This window comes from Girardinichthys multiradiatus, chromosome 7 (assembly GCF_021462225.1).
Source record: "Girardinichthys multiradiatus isolate DD_20200921_A chromosome 7, DD_fGirMul_XY1, whole genome shotgun sequence".
Taxonomy (NCBI): Eukaryota; Metazoa; Chordata; class Actinopteri; order Cyprinodontiformes; family Goodeidae; genus Girardinichthys; species Girardinichthys multiradiatus.
In genome coordinates, this window is record NC_061800.1 from 600165 (window position 1) to 615243 (window position 15079).

The following is a 15079-nucleotide window of genomic DNA, read 5'->3' on the forward strand; positions in this document are numbered from 1 at the left end:
AAGCCAGTATTTGGTTACCTGAAAGGCTCATTAGTTCCTCTCATTTTATGATACAGCTACTTTCCATGCTCATAATGAGCATGGAAAGTAAAAAGAGCATTCTTCAGCCTTTCCTAGTGTCTCGGCCACAACGCAATAAGGATTTATCTGTGAGCTACAAACACACTTTGCATATTCTCACCATATCACGCAGAGGCAAACAAAACAAAGATTCAAACTAAAGTAACAACAGATCCTTAACCATACGTGATGCAGCACTTGTTTTACTGACTTCATTGTAGGTTTTTAGCTTATTCAGATTATTTAAATAGAAACCCAAACTAAATATACTGTATTTACAAGACTAATTAATTAAAACCATGTAACACAAGTTTTAAAAAAATCAACCCCAGCAATATATTAAAGTAATGCACACATTATTGAATTAATAATTATTTGACATTACATCTATTAGTAAAATACACCTGCCTGACATTAGTCTTTAGGTGCTGAAAGTATATTTTGGCTTCACTTTAGTAGATTGTACAGTTATTTTAGTAGGACTGGAAATATAGCAGTTTACCTATCTGTAACACAGTCCTTTCACCCACAACTACTACTTTACTTAAATGTTTCACTGTTGCATGCTCATTGACATCTACAAGGGTACTACAGTCAACTGAATCAGAAATTGTGTATTCAATTTTTTCTATATAAAGTATTATGCACTGAACAAGCCTTTAGTCCATTCTGATTTAGACCAATTTCGGCTTTCAATGGTGTAAACTTTGTTTCCATTCAATTATTGAATGTAATAAACTGGATATAAAGAAACAATCTGTGGTGTCTTGAGATAATATCTTTGAATCCAACAGAATTACAGAATAACTCTACTTTATGACTCAAACCGTATATTCCTAAGATTTAGCCAAATGTTTCCTATTTTACCATATTCGATTTTTTTCAACCATGAGACAGCAGTGTCGAGGACTGAAGCCTCTATGTACATGGGTCACACTGCTACACCACCTGCGCCCTGAGACCAACGTTTTTTTTTTATGCATTTGGAGGACAAATCAAGTTTAATAACTTTAATAACAATTTTAATAACCTTTTAAAAGTGATTCTCAGTAAATATTAAAAAACTTTAAGTTTAGGTTAACTTTAAGTGCACAATTGACATACACTGATGGTGGAAAGAAAGTACACATTCTTTTCATTTTACAGGTCTACATATCAGAACATAATCAAAATGATCTGCCATCACCAGGTTCTAAAATTATATAAATAGCCCTCTAATATTTCCATCCACACAACAGATTCCACACACATTATTTGTAAAATAAAGATGACACCAAAAAGGAAAACCTCTGCCTAAAAACTAAGTACACTATTGCAGCTTCAGTTTTCAGATGGTCAAATAGCTGGTGTGGAGCATACAAGCTACACTGCCAAGGTGGAAAGATATTAACAGTGATTCCAGAGAAGCATCTGTCATTGCCTTTCAGTCTTAGGAGTGTGAAGAGGCAATTTCTAAACAATTTAAGTCTGTTGTTCTGCAGTGAAAATGTTTTTTCACAAATGAAAAAAGTTAAAACAGTTGCCAATTTGGTCAGGAATTGACAGTTCACAAAATGTATGTCATGGTCAAAAAATCTAGCAGTTCTAACTCAGACACTACAGGCCTCTGTTAGCATGCCCATCAGTGCTTTAACATTTACCATGTATGATTAAAAAACTGAACAAGTATGGCTTGGTTGGAAGGATTGCCAGAAGAAAACCTTTTGTCTCTAAATGAACATGGCAACATTACCTTGGTTTGCAAAATTGCATCTGGAACAATGAACTCTGGACAGGTGAGAGCACCCTCAATAAACTGAAGCAACATTCAAAAGAGGAGTGAAAAAAAAATCTTTTTAGCTTTAGGTGATTTTTAGAAATGGTTGGTTGTTCACACTTACCAGCAGAAACCTCTGATCTCTGTCGTCCTGTGCTACGGAGGGTCAAATGAAGCCAGCTGTTGCTGATCTGCAGCTCTAGTTTCTGTGGACTTGGGTTGAGTTGAACAGAGAGCAGAAGTCCGTCGGGGTTCCAGGTTCTGAACTGGAAGCGAACAGTGAATTCCCCTGTTGGGGGACCAGCAGATGGGAGCGACAGGAAGCTGCTGCTCGAGCTCAGTAAGGTGCAGGCCACCAGCTGGGGCGGCGAACATGAGAAGGTCACATTGCCCTGCAGAAAAAAGAGATTTACATGAATCTTTAGCAACGTGTCAGCTGAGGACCAAGGCTGCAAATGTGATGTAAAACTATGACCTTTTATTAATTATATGCAAAATCTTTTCCAGCTCTAATTAGTTGGAATCAGTGTAACATTATAATCTTAGAAAATGTATGCCACAAAATGCTATTTAGGAATAAAACCAATAACAAATGAGAACCAAAACTAAATATATTGATTATTTGATATTTCTGGTCAAGACCTTAAAAAAATATGGGAGTAAATCTGCAAATAGTTGTTCTGACCCATATTTTCAAAGTATGAATCAATAAATAAAACATTGTTTTAATAAAAACATTCAGATTTGTGTATAACATTACCCTAACGTCTAACAATATTAAACTGTTAGCAAACAATCATCAGCAGAGTGCAAAAATGTAAATGCAAATGAGGCTGTTAGTTTTTATTCAGCGCCATCCTTATGTGGACACTGAATTGTCCACTTGTGAAATCAAAAACATCCCTCTGGGCTGCAGCTTTTGATCCAATCCAAGTATACATATAATCTTAATAGTGTGTCGGCTGCAGTCAAAATCCAACCAGTCATGACTGCTGAGGTCAGACTCCTATCAGTCCCAGAGCCTGCAGGGCAGCACACAGCAATCACAACTCTCAGACTCTCAATGTGATTCCCTCCCATCAGCCCCGGGGAGATGGTCCCATTGAAATTCCATTACAGCTTCCATCATTCCCGTCTCCTCCACCTCTGCCTCTGTAGTCAGCAAAGGCCTTTAATGCAACAGTTAAAGGCGGTGGGTGTCTCAGATGAGATGTGGCTTGTAGCTTTTCGACCAACCCTTCTGATTGGTGTGGGAGGAGACTCTCAAAATGCACTCAGACTTAATCACAGAGTAGCCAGGTTCACATTGGATGTAATGATTGTTTACTCTCCCTCTGACAATCTTTATTCAACGATTGGATAATCATAAATCATCAGCAAAGGGGGGAAAGTGAAAGCAACAGCACAAGAGCCCAAGTATAGTGCCACCATCAGGCCAGCATTTGAATTGTCTAGAGAAAAAAAAACAAAAAAACATTTCTCTTAGTCTTTGTGTTTGGTGTTAAATGTAAATACATTTAAAGTGCTGAGGAGAAGAAGGTGAACATTAGGCCTGATGAATGTATCCATTACACCGTGTGTAGGTCACCATGTTTCTTTTCATTTCTACTCTTTTTTTTAATTTATAGTATTTTTAAAAAGAAATTCCCACTCTCTATTGTAATTCTGGATGTAGGAGCAGTTCTGCCATCACAACAAAGAAAAAAGCCATAATCTTATAGATTTTCTTCATAGAAATTTAAGGCATACTCTATAGTTACTCATAGAGGAATAATTTGCTTGAGCACCTTCCAGTCTCAAAGAGAAGTGGAGGAAAGAGAGGTGGAGTCAAGTTAAGCAGCTAACGCGACTCCTTAGTATTGGTGTTTAAAAAAACCTGCTGATCCATACTTGTTTTGTCACAAACATTTTAGTATGACCTTGTGTTAAAGTATTTCGCTTTGGTTCCTTCATCTTTTAAAATGCATATATTGCTTTTAGTTACCACAGTTCATGTGCTTCATCAGACGATGGTAGTTTGTGTTGGTAGTTGTAAAATTCCTCGCTAACAGTTTTCTTCAGAAAAGCTCAAAAATGAAAATAATAAAGATTGTACATTTACTGCAGAAGAGGCTGTGGGAAGACTTCTGGCAGTCTAAAGGATTATTGATGTGAGAGGCATTAAAATGTCATGTTGATTCTTAGGCCTAACTGCTGTTAAACAATTTTTCATTCCAGTTTGTCTCTGTTTAACATGACAGATTTCTAATGTCTGTTTACAAATCATTCAATCTTCTAGAGGTAACAGGGTTTGAGCTAAGAGTGAATGAAATTAGAGAAAACAAAGGAAAACATGAAAATGAGATGCTAGGCATGAAAAGGTTCAGTGTTAGAAGCACTACTGCAAAGTAGCTTTTAATGCACTTTATTACTGTGAGATTTTGATCACTTGTAAATCTGTGAGTTTATTCATTTTTCTCTTTACGGTTTCTTGGAGGTTTGTCCTTCATTCTTGTATTTCTTTTTATTTTAGTGGACCTTTATGAAGCACTGCGGCTACTAGTGGTGTGACCAACACTGGCAACATTTATCATGTGACACTTTTCTTAACTCACTGCACTGGCTCCATAATTGTAAACACATAGATTTTAAAATTCTTCTATTGGCCTATAAAGCACTTTGGAGGAAAGCTGTGGGTAAAACATCGAGACAGCAGGAAGAAGAGCTTAGTTGCTGTACGATTTCTTCTAAGTGTTTGCAGTTTATTTGGTGAAATTGGGAAATTTTGTCGAAATCAGTTCTAGTTGGAGACAACATTGGTACTGGAGTTGATGTAGATGTGCTGACTGCCTCTCTGATCTTTTGGGTTTTTTCAGTGAAGAAGTTAACAAATTCATTGCAGGTCCTGGTAGAGTGGAGTTCAGATGCTACAGTTACAGGAGGGTTTGTTAACCTGTCAACCGTGGCAAATAATGCTGGAGCATTGTTAATGTTTTTACTGATGATCTCAGAAAAGAAAGATTCTCTTTCATTTTTCAGCTGTAGGTTATATCTGTATAGTCTCTCTTTATAGATAATATAGTGAACCTGGAGTCCAGTCTTTCTCCACCTGCGTTCAGCTTTTCGACACTCCTTTTTTTCACTTCTGACTGGTGGAGCACTTCTCCATGGAGACACTTTCTTCCCAGAAACAACTTTCACTTTAATTGAAGCAATTGAATCAATGATGTCTGAGATTTTAGAATGAAAGTTATCTACCAGCTCATCTACAGTGTTACAGGGCAAAGTGGAGGTAGAAGAGTAAATCTGGTTAAAGGTTTCAGCAGCACCGTCCTTAAAGATGCGTTTTCTTATCATGTCTCTTTGGCAAACTGAGTCATTGCAGATGATGCTTTCAAAAATAACTGAAAAGTGGTCAGATAGAGCAACATCAGTTACAGACACCTTGGAAATGTTTAGACCCTTAGTGATGATCAAGTCCAAAATATGTCCCTGTTTGTGCGTTTGCTGTTTAACATGTTGAGTCAAACCAACATTTCTAAGAGTGTCACATAGATCTATTGGACTTCTGTCTTCAGGATTGTCCATGTGAATGTTGAAGTCTCCCACAATAATTAAACAGTCATAATAAACACATAACACAGATAAAATAGGATTAAATACACGATAAAAGACAACTGTGACACAAAATAAGCAAATTTCGATGTTAAATTTTGCAAGCCCAGAGTCGCCATATAACGTCAAAGGGGAAGTTTCTGGTCATTCATCGTGTGAACGTCAATGGTAAACTGTTCAGGTAAAAGCCAAGTTGCGTTAAAAACAGTGTTAAAAAGGTGAAATGGTCCATTGCCGGTGGTGGCAGCAATACTACCACAGCAGCCATTACTCTGCACTATTTTCCTGAGGCGAAGAGAATCAGAGCTGGAAAACTGACAAGGGACAGGTGAGCTGGTCCCACCAAGCACAGCTGGTTGTGTTGTGGAGGACTTCTTGTTAAACTGCTTCGAACAAGAAACCTCTGAATTCCTAAGAGAAATTATGTCAGAGATCGGGATATCTCCCAGATGAAGGAGAATGTTGTAGCAAAGTCTATAGCCTCGCCTTTCAGAGCATCTGATGGGAAAAGATCACCAAAGAAAAGGTTGTTGCTGCTGCTGCTAAACGGATCAAGGCTCAGCAGGTAGGAACACTTCCTTGTCACAAAAGTACATTTAGATATCTGCAGTTATTGTGAACAATTTAAAATACGAACTTTTTATTTTATTATTAATAATACAACATTTTTATTGTTAAAACAAGATAAATCACACACACACAATATATTTATATAACTGTTACTCTAAATATTCTAATATAAAGTTTAAAAAAGTGACACCAGGTAGTGTCTTCAGGGCTTGAATCATCCCGCGTGTCTGCTGCTACTGCTCCACGATGCTCACTTCAGTGCTGTATTTACTGTAACCCTGGATTTACACGGTATCTGCTCCAGTCCAGTCTGGTCCGCTCCGCTGTGAAGCCCGGAGGAGCTCCAAGAACCATACGCAGATCACGCAATAAAAGCCAGTGATAAATGCGGCAGCAAGTCCGAAAGAACTCATTCTGTGGAAGTTAAACCAGTAAAAGTGCTTCATTTTTCATTTTATGCATCCAGATATTTTCATGTGTTTTGTTCTACAATGGGTGAGTTCACTGAGTGTAGAGAAGCTGTATTTGTTGCTCACTTGGGTGGATTTAATGTTTAATTGCTCGGTTTATAATACCTTAGTAAACCCAGTAACTGATCTAATGTTAACAACTGTACACGTGTATATATAAATATATGTGTGTATTTATTAATATAGCGAGATCTGGTCTGTCTTTAGTGAATTATTTTGAAAATCCGGATGTTGTGCTCGTTTTGTTTCTTGTTGGTGTGCATACGGTATGATTCATGCATGATTCATACTCCAGCCGTGTTCCGGCATTCTGCAAAAATAGACTCCGGTGGAATTAGATGGCCGTCGCAGCACTGGTGCTCTGCCATCTGATGACAGCGGACTTTCTTCTCCTGACTGTTGCGTCTCCCTGTGATAGTGACTGAAATATATCTAAAGAAATATCATATTCTTTGTTGCTGTCTGTGTTGCTGCCATTGTAGCAGCAGTCAGTTTACCTGCAGGGGTTTCCCTTTGACGTCATAAAAGAGCGCAACAAAATCGCAAAGGAGCAGTCTGGAAATGCCTTTTTAGTGAAATTTATGAACCTATATCTCAACAACTGTTCATTTCAGCAGCATGTATTTTCTTTTTGAAATATTTCATTCATATTTTCTTTCCATTAATGTAATTGAATTTATCATAAAAATTTAATGTCACATGCACTTTAAGAATCATGAAGGCCAGACAAGTCAACGAGCTAAAATCTGCTTTTGTAAGCAAAAGTTTTAGAAGTGTTTATCTCATACGGGGCTATCAAGTTCAGGCAAACAGAAAATAGCTTTTTCTTTTCCTGCTGGGTGTCCTTAAACTCTAAGAGTACAAATGACGTTAATCTGCATGTGCAAGGCTGTTCTATCATGGGCATTTATAGAGATTACAATCTGCATTAATTTGACTTTTCTGACCCAAACCACAAAACCCTTGGACTTTTAAGATGATCCTTTCTTTATTTTTTTTTTTTACTCTATTTATTACTCCTACTACTACTTCTATAAATAATAATACTAATAATAATTATAATAATGATAATACTGAACTTGTTAGTGTACATACCCAAAAACAGGGCCTGAAGTGCCCACAGGTTTTACAGCCACTGTATATGAATTTTCACCACAATGTTTGGGTTAATCTCTGAATGTTCTTTTCAGAACCTATTTCCGGTCTGTGGTGTAGACCAACACACATTCCTGAAACAGCATCCTGTGAAATGATACGAAAGTGCTATATATGATTACAAAAATAAATCGTTAACAGATTTTTTTTCTCCAGTTAAATCGCCCACTCTGCAGCTCGCCTACACAAGCTTATTCTCTATCTGTGCTCTATCTCTCTATCATTCCATTGCTTTCCCATTCTTGAAGAGATGCACTCTGCTGTGAGATAAGCTTCACATAGCAAAGTGATATTTCACATTTCTATCTTTATAAAGGCAGTTATGATTCCTTTGAAGAGTAGCAACAATCAGAGATAAAGTTGACAGTATGCTCAAAAACATCATTTGCAAATCTAACCTGAAGTCTGATGTTTGATCATCAACAAAGCCATAACAGCTCCATAAATTGGTCTGAATTTAGTTACAGAACTTGACTTTCAGTATTTTACTTCCAAAAGAGGAAACTTTTCAAAGAGAGGAGTTTTAAAATGATTTGTGATTATGTAAACTAAAGTGTAACTCACCACACTGTGAATCTGTAGCTTGCGTCTCTTTGCCAGGTCTATGATGTTGATTCCATTATAGTAGAGGTTCTCAATGCAGCCATGGAAGTTCTTCCTTAGGAAGGTGCCAGGTTTTCCAGGCAGAGGTATGCCTCCGAAACTCAGCTGTGATGAGGAGACAACAAAAGATAAATTATCCTTAGAAGCACAAACTAATGGGCTCACACATGCTTGTTTTTTGACAATGAAATGAAACTCGCTCTCTGCTCTGCATTGTGTGTGATGTACAGGTGACATGAGTGTAACCTGAATGCCGAACACACACATTCTTACCAGGTTGTGCTTGAACAACTGAGCCAGTTATTCAGCAAGTGAGAAAATATCACCTTCTCACCACAGCATCTGAAGGATACGCTGTGCACTGCTGCTCTGAACCTGATTTCATGGTTCAGTGTGCATAGGCAGGTCAAACTACAGACAGAATACATACTTTCACACATCAGGCATGATTCCACATCTCTGTGCTACAGTGTTAAAGAAACGCCTCTGCTTTTTCAACCCCTGTATTCTCAGTAGGAAATATTCTAACATGGAGGAATTGAACTGGCCTGAAAGGAAACCTGACTTCAGCCCAGAATCAGGGCCTGAGCAGGCAGACTGGTAACAAAGCCCAACAATAGAAACAGCTTGTTTTACACATTTTTTAAACAATCTGTTTAACAAGGAACTCGAATAGTTAAAATCACACCAGAATAATTACACAAAGCTTAATTAATTAACTATAATAATAACTATTAATTCTGGAATTATTTTTCATAATTAGTGAAGGCCTTACATTTCAATGCTAATGGTTTTAAATAAAATTCAAAAAAGCTTCAATTAATTGAAAATTGCAGAAATCCTGCTTAGTAGTAACTATTCACAGTAATCCATACAACTAAAGTCTACTTGTTATTAACGAGTGATTGTGTTATTCAACAGGATTATTCCACCTTTATTCTTTTGTTTGAAATTTCTCATAGTTGTAGTTGGGTATTACAGTGCCATTGTTCTTGTTCTGATCAAGCTGTTCTTTACACTTTAAATGTGACATGGGAGGCTTTGAATTCTTCTTGGTTTTTTTTACAGATCTCATTCTAATATAACAGCGGTACCTGGTACTCTCAAGATTCCCCCACTTTGGTTTTTGTTGCTTCCAAACAGCTGTGGAGCTCTTACTGACAGACTATGGGTGCATTTTACCAGCCAGAAATGTCAAACACAGAAAGTGACTTCAAGCACTGAAGCAAAAGGGTTTCTGTTTACAAGGTCAGAATACAATGGAACAGTCCTTGGATGATGCCAGTATTGTTCAATAACAGCAAAATGTCTTTTTCTAATTTTCAATTTAAAAGGAGTGCTTCCAGCAGTTACACGGAGCACACTTTGTTTACTCCACTGCTGCAAGGCTCCCCTCTGATGCTGCTCATCAGTGTTCTATTCATGATAAGGTTGCCTGCGCCTCTGTAGAGCAATATTTACACAGCTGTTCTATCTTCTGATCAGGTTATTCACTTTGGCTGAGAACTCACCTCATAGTCCACCTCCAGAGACAGTCCTTCCCCACTGGTTTGGAAGTGCTGTGTGTGGGAGTCCACAGTGAGGTTGACCTGCCTGTTGAAGCGCTCGATGTGAGCAGAGTGCCAGTGTTGGTCATCCAGCAGGCTGCCCACAGTAACTGGAACACGACGGCTGCTGAACCTCGACCTGCTATCATCTGAGCAAAAAGGAAGAGAGCAGCAGGAGCTCAGTGAGTTATCAAACATGTTATGATGGGTCTGGTGGGAGAACAGTTTCATCTTATTCAGAATTCCCACTGAATATGGAAAAATGTGATTTAATGAGTATTATTAAAATGTTTTTTTGCTTATTGCATATGTTTTTTGAATAAGTGAATAAAATCATTATTTCAGCCAAATAGTATAAGCAACAGATATTAAACATATCAGTAAAAATACGTAAGTATTCATACCCCTTGAACTTGCCACATATTGTCCCATTACAATCACAAACATCAAAATATTTTATTGGAATTTTATATGAAAGATCAGCACAAAGTGCCATACTATTATGAAGTGGAAAGAAAATTATACATGATTTCTTTTTTTTACAAATAAAAAACTGAAAAGGGCATCATGCAAATGTATTCAGCCCCCCTGAGTCAATACTTTGTGAAACCACCTTTTCAGCTGTAAGTCTTTTAGGGTACGTCTCTACCAGCTTTGCACATCCAGTGACTGACATTTTTGCCCATTCTTTGTAAAACAGCTCCAGGTCGGTCAGATTAGATGGAGAGTGTTTGTAAACTACAGTTTTCAGAACTATCCACAGATTCTCAATTGAGTTTAGGTCTTTTTAGCCAAAAACATCCTCATTGATGTTCATGTTTGTTTTTGTTCACATTTAGCGCTCTCATGAATGAATTAACTCTTTAATGTCTGTGATTTTTTACTTTATATTTTCTGGTATCAAATGACATCTTGATCTCTTGTAATGTACATAGTGGTTGTATTGTGCCAAAAATTGGCATAAAACAACCTCAGTCCACTTCATGTGAAGCTCTCTCAAAATCTTGAATGGATTTTGCTTGACAATCCTCCCAAGGTGGCTGTTATCCCCGTTGAACCTTTTCTTACCACATTTCTCTTTCCACTTAACTTTCTGTGAATATGCTATACTTTTTTACCATATTCTGGGTATTTTGGGTTTTCATTATCTGAAAGCCATAACCACCAAATTACAAGAAATAAAGAGTTGAAATATTTCTCTATCAATCAATACAGTGTATGAGTTTCGCTTTCTGAAATGAGTGACAAAAAATAATAATAAAATGATATCTTTTTCGCAATAGTCTAATAAGCTGTGCTTGTATAGCATTTGAGATTTCTTCAGTTAATACCAGTAAAACAATTTTTTTCAGTTGCCTTAAACAAACTGTTGTTTTTTTGCTTGTTAAAAAACTGTTTAGCTCTGCATTCCTGTATTAAGATTGAACAGTTTGAACAAATATCTTTGGTCTTCTTCTATCTGTTGAATAAAAACCACAAATAAAACATCAACTCAATCATAGAGCAATTCCTGGAAAATACAGCTCTCAAATCCTCTCAATCACTTCCAATCTCTAGCTCAATCTCAGGCAATAATTCTCACAATCACCACAAGGAACAAAAGGAAAGAAAACAAGGGATTTTCATGAGAGATATTAGGAAGGTGCAGTTCACCTAAGTTGAGATAAAGATCCAGCCTTCCTCGGTGCAACTCCAGTGTGATGTAGTCTCCTCTTTGCCCCTCACCGTGCAGTAGGACACCCTCAGCCTGGTAGCTCTTAAAGCGCAGAGAAATAACATCCTTCACTGTTGACATGGATTTCTGGTTGAACCGATACAGCAGTGAGCTTCTGCCATCAAAATCAGCCACATACGATTCTGTGGAAAAATAAGAACCAGTGTGGTAGGGTGTTTTCTGTTAACTGGAAAAATAGGGTTAGGGTTACGGAAACAAAACTGGAGTATTGTACACCAATGACTACAAATGACTACAAATGTGAAAGTTAAATTTTATTGATCTGATTTTAATTATTTTGTTTTCATTTCCTGTCATGTCTACATCTTTGAAGGAGTAGTCAGCTGCCAACTGGGAGGCTATCAGCAAGATTCACCACAGCAAGACCCTAAACACCAGGCTGCCTAGCTGTGTGAATTACAATGTGAGTGTGTGTATTAGTGGTCAGAAATACTAGAACGATCAACATAAATGGCATCAATTTACTGCAGGAAGCAATTGAAATGTAATTTCTTCTTGCTTTTACATAAACGGTCCTACTCGCTCATACACTCCGCTTGCACATACACCATCAGTATAATAAGAAATGTGAAATACTATGACAGTGTATATGAAAGCAAGACACAGAAGGCAGATCTAATGATGCAGTGGTATTTCTCCATTTTTGAAACAGTTTTGTCCCACTATTTGTTCATTCCTGGACTGGGTTTACAAAGCAGGTTGCACTAAATACACATAGGAGCAATCCAACCCATCAAGTGCAATAAATGAAAGCAATTTGCTCCTTTTTTCTTTAATCAGGTCCCAGATGTTCTTTTCTTAGCCAGAAGCAATGGATCCAGAAGTGATGGGAGAAATGTTTCACTTTTTGATTACTTCTTTGATTAATTCCGCCATGACATTTTTGCATTTTCTGAATTTTATGTTTGCATAACATTGACTGTGTTGCTGTAAATGGAATCAACTTTGGCTAGGTTGAGTATGGGGTGAATTTTAATTGGTCAAAATGTTTTGAAAACTGCTGACTCCCACTTTTTTGTCAATATATTGTTCTAAAATAAAAAAAAGATTATTCATTTTGTTTTCATTCCCTGATGAATTTGAAATTTCTTCAAATGTCCTTTTAATTGGTTTTCACTAGGTATATATATATATATATATATATTTTATGTACTGTAAGTATTCAAATTATAATATATAATAATAAAAATACTGGAAAAAATACTGTTGCTCTTAAAAGAATTGTCATGACTATAAATACATTTACTATAAAGTTTATCAAATTCCTCTAAATAAAAAAATATTTAGGTAGCCCTCACTAGAGGGAGTAGTGTAGTAGTTTTGCTTTTGGAGAATGGGGAATTATTTGCTTTGGCTATTATTTGTAGAATTATAGATAAACATGGACAGCTTTTCCCTTTAAATATATGCATTAAGCCTTATTTAAAATGTGGGTCAACTGCATCAGAGCAGAGACATTCTGTTTGCTCTGTGAAACAACATTTTTAGAAAATCTACCTTTAAACACAAATGGAAGCTTGCAAGCATTTACCACGTGCTACCAGCCTGTCTCTATACTTCTAAGCATTTGGACAGAGTTCAGTGTTTATTCTCATCTGACCTGAGCAGGTCCCTTTCACATTTTTGCTGTATTTTCTTCATGGTTTGTTTTGCAAAATGCAAATAGTTTTCTTTCAAAAAAGCATTTTTCTTGCCACATATCTGCTGCAGAGCACTTCAAACAGATTCTCCCACCTGAGCTGCGGATCTTTACATCTCCTTCAAAGTAACTCAAGACCTTGTGGCTGCTCCTCTGATAAAAGTTATCCTTACCTGTCCTGTCAGTTTAGGTGGATGGCCATGTCTTGGTAGGCTTGCAGCAAGGATCGTTTGGTTACAGCTAACAAGGTATACCAAAGATTTAAAAAGCTATAATTTTCAAGCCATTAAAATGTCCATCATACCCCTCCTACTGTTTAAGGTTGCCCAGTGAAGGAGTTGGAAGAAGGACATTTCAATTAACTGCTTCTGCTAAATTTAACTCTTGAATGTTATTCCCAGAGATTTTGCTGTAGTCTTCCACCTCTTTGTAAATCTATTAAAATGATCCAATGTTTTAGCTAAAACTGACTTAAACCCTATTGGAATACTTGTGAAGTAACATAAAGTAATATTTAAATCTTAATATTTCCAAATTTCTTAATTTAATTTAATTTACTGTCATAAGCATAAAAGAGGGCTAACTATCAACACTTTTTTTAATAAAGAATACATGTCATAGACAACGTTATATCTGTAATAATAATATTTAAGCAGGAGAAATGTTTTAATTTTTCTCTTCAGTTTTAATAGTAATTTGATCATATTATATATTGTTGTTTTAAAGGCTTGTCTAAATACAATGATGCTGTGGTATTTTCAGTCCAGGTTATCATTGTTGATACCATGATAATATCATCGGCACTAGAACTTGTTTTTTGTATTTACGAACCACAGGACATGTCATTCTCTCATAGTAAGGTTAAAGCAGAGAAAAGCTCTGCTTGGACCAGCGGCGCTGGAAGAAACTCGGACAAAATTGCACTCAAGAGAGTGGCCTCGATGCTCTGCTGTACCATGTGGCGCTTGGCTATCATAAAACTCCTGACTGTGGTTTGTTCTGATACTGTTCCACAGTGCAGTAATTCTCTGGCTCATCTAGTTAGTGCCGCCTCACAATGCGTGGGTGAGGTGTGCCAGTAAATCCCCATTAAATGTCTTATTGAGGACTGCTCAGAATATAAATGGAAGTGCGCTTGTCCTTTATCAATGTGCACAGCCACACAAGTCTGCTTTTTGCTTCATCACAGTCAGAAGTTTAGGGCTATCTTAATGAATCCTTCGACAATATAAAATAATATTCTGATAAATAAGTGTTACATATATTATTTAAAGAATTACAGCAACTTTCCTTATTTTAAGATAGTTGTATGAAGCAAAGTATTAAGGGTAACACATAGAAGCATGTGAAGCACTTAGAAACACATACACAGATTGCTTTCAGTGCAAACCCTTGCTGTCTGGGCATGAGTCATTACAGGCAGGTGCACAAGAAAAGCAGCTATTTGCATATTTGCTTCAAGGAGCAGCAAGCCGCTGCTACTGTACTGTTACTGCTGCTTCTTCTTCCTGTGTGGCACCTCTGGTGTATGTAACAGTTCAAAATTACATTCATCAACTCACTGAGGGTGGCTAGAGTGTGGAACTTCTATTTGTGGATTTTACTGTCTTTAACACAGCATGTACTTGCAGGACAGTGTGAAAACATCTAAAGATACAATAAAGAGATCATAGTATGGTCTAACTGGTTTAATCTGCATTTGTTTTAGTTTTTGTGCACAAACAGGCGTAAATGAAAAAGCTACAACAGAGTACGTTTTCTCCGACAAAATGTACGATACATTCTGAAATGCCCCATTCATGGCCCTACATATCCATGGTGGCGCTCAATAAACAGATAGCATTAGTGTCAGAAAGCCCTAATGCTATATGCATGGTTTGATATAGCAGCCAGTTAAATACTTTTACGAAATGTTACATAAACCAAAAAAGCTATAAATAATACTTCTGT

General features: G+C 37.0%; 1 protein-coding gene across 2 annotated transcripts in view; it reads right to left on the minus strand.

Moving 5' to 3' along the window:
* The window catches only part of cntnap5a (contactin associated protein family member 5a), a 299922-nt gene that overhangs the window by 170695 nt on the left and 114148 nt on the right, over positions 1–15079 (minus strand). For both annotated transcript variants that reach the window (XM_047371007.1, XM_047371008.1), the window contains 4 exons: positions 11409–11612; positions 9720–9904; positions 8170–8313; positions 1941–2208 (listed from right to left, as the gene is read on the minus strand). In XM_047371007.1, the coding sequence (XP_047226963.1) occupies positions 1941–2208; positions 8170–8313; positions 9720–9904; positions 11409–11612 (801 nt within the window). The remainder of the gene's footprint in view (positions 1–1940; positions 2209–8169; positions 8314–9719; positions 9905–11408; positions 11613–15079) is intronic.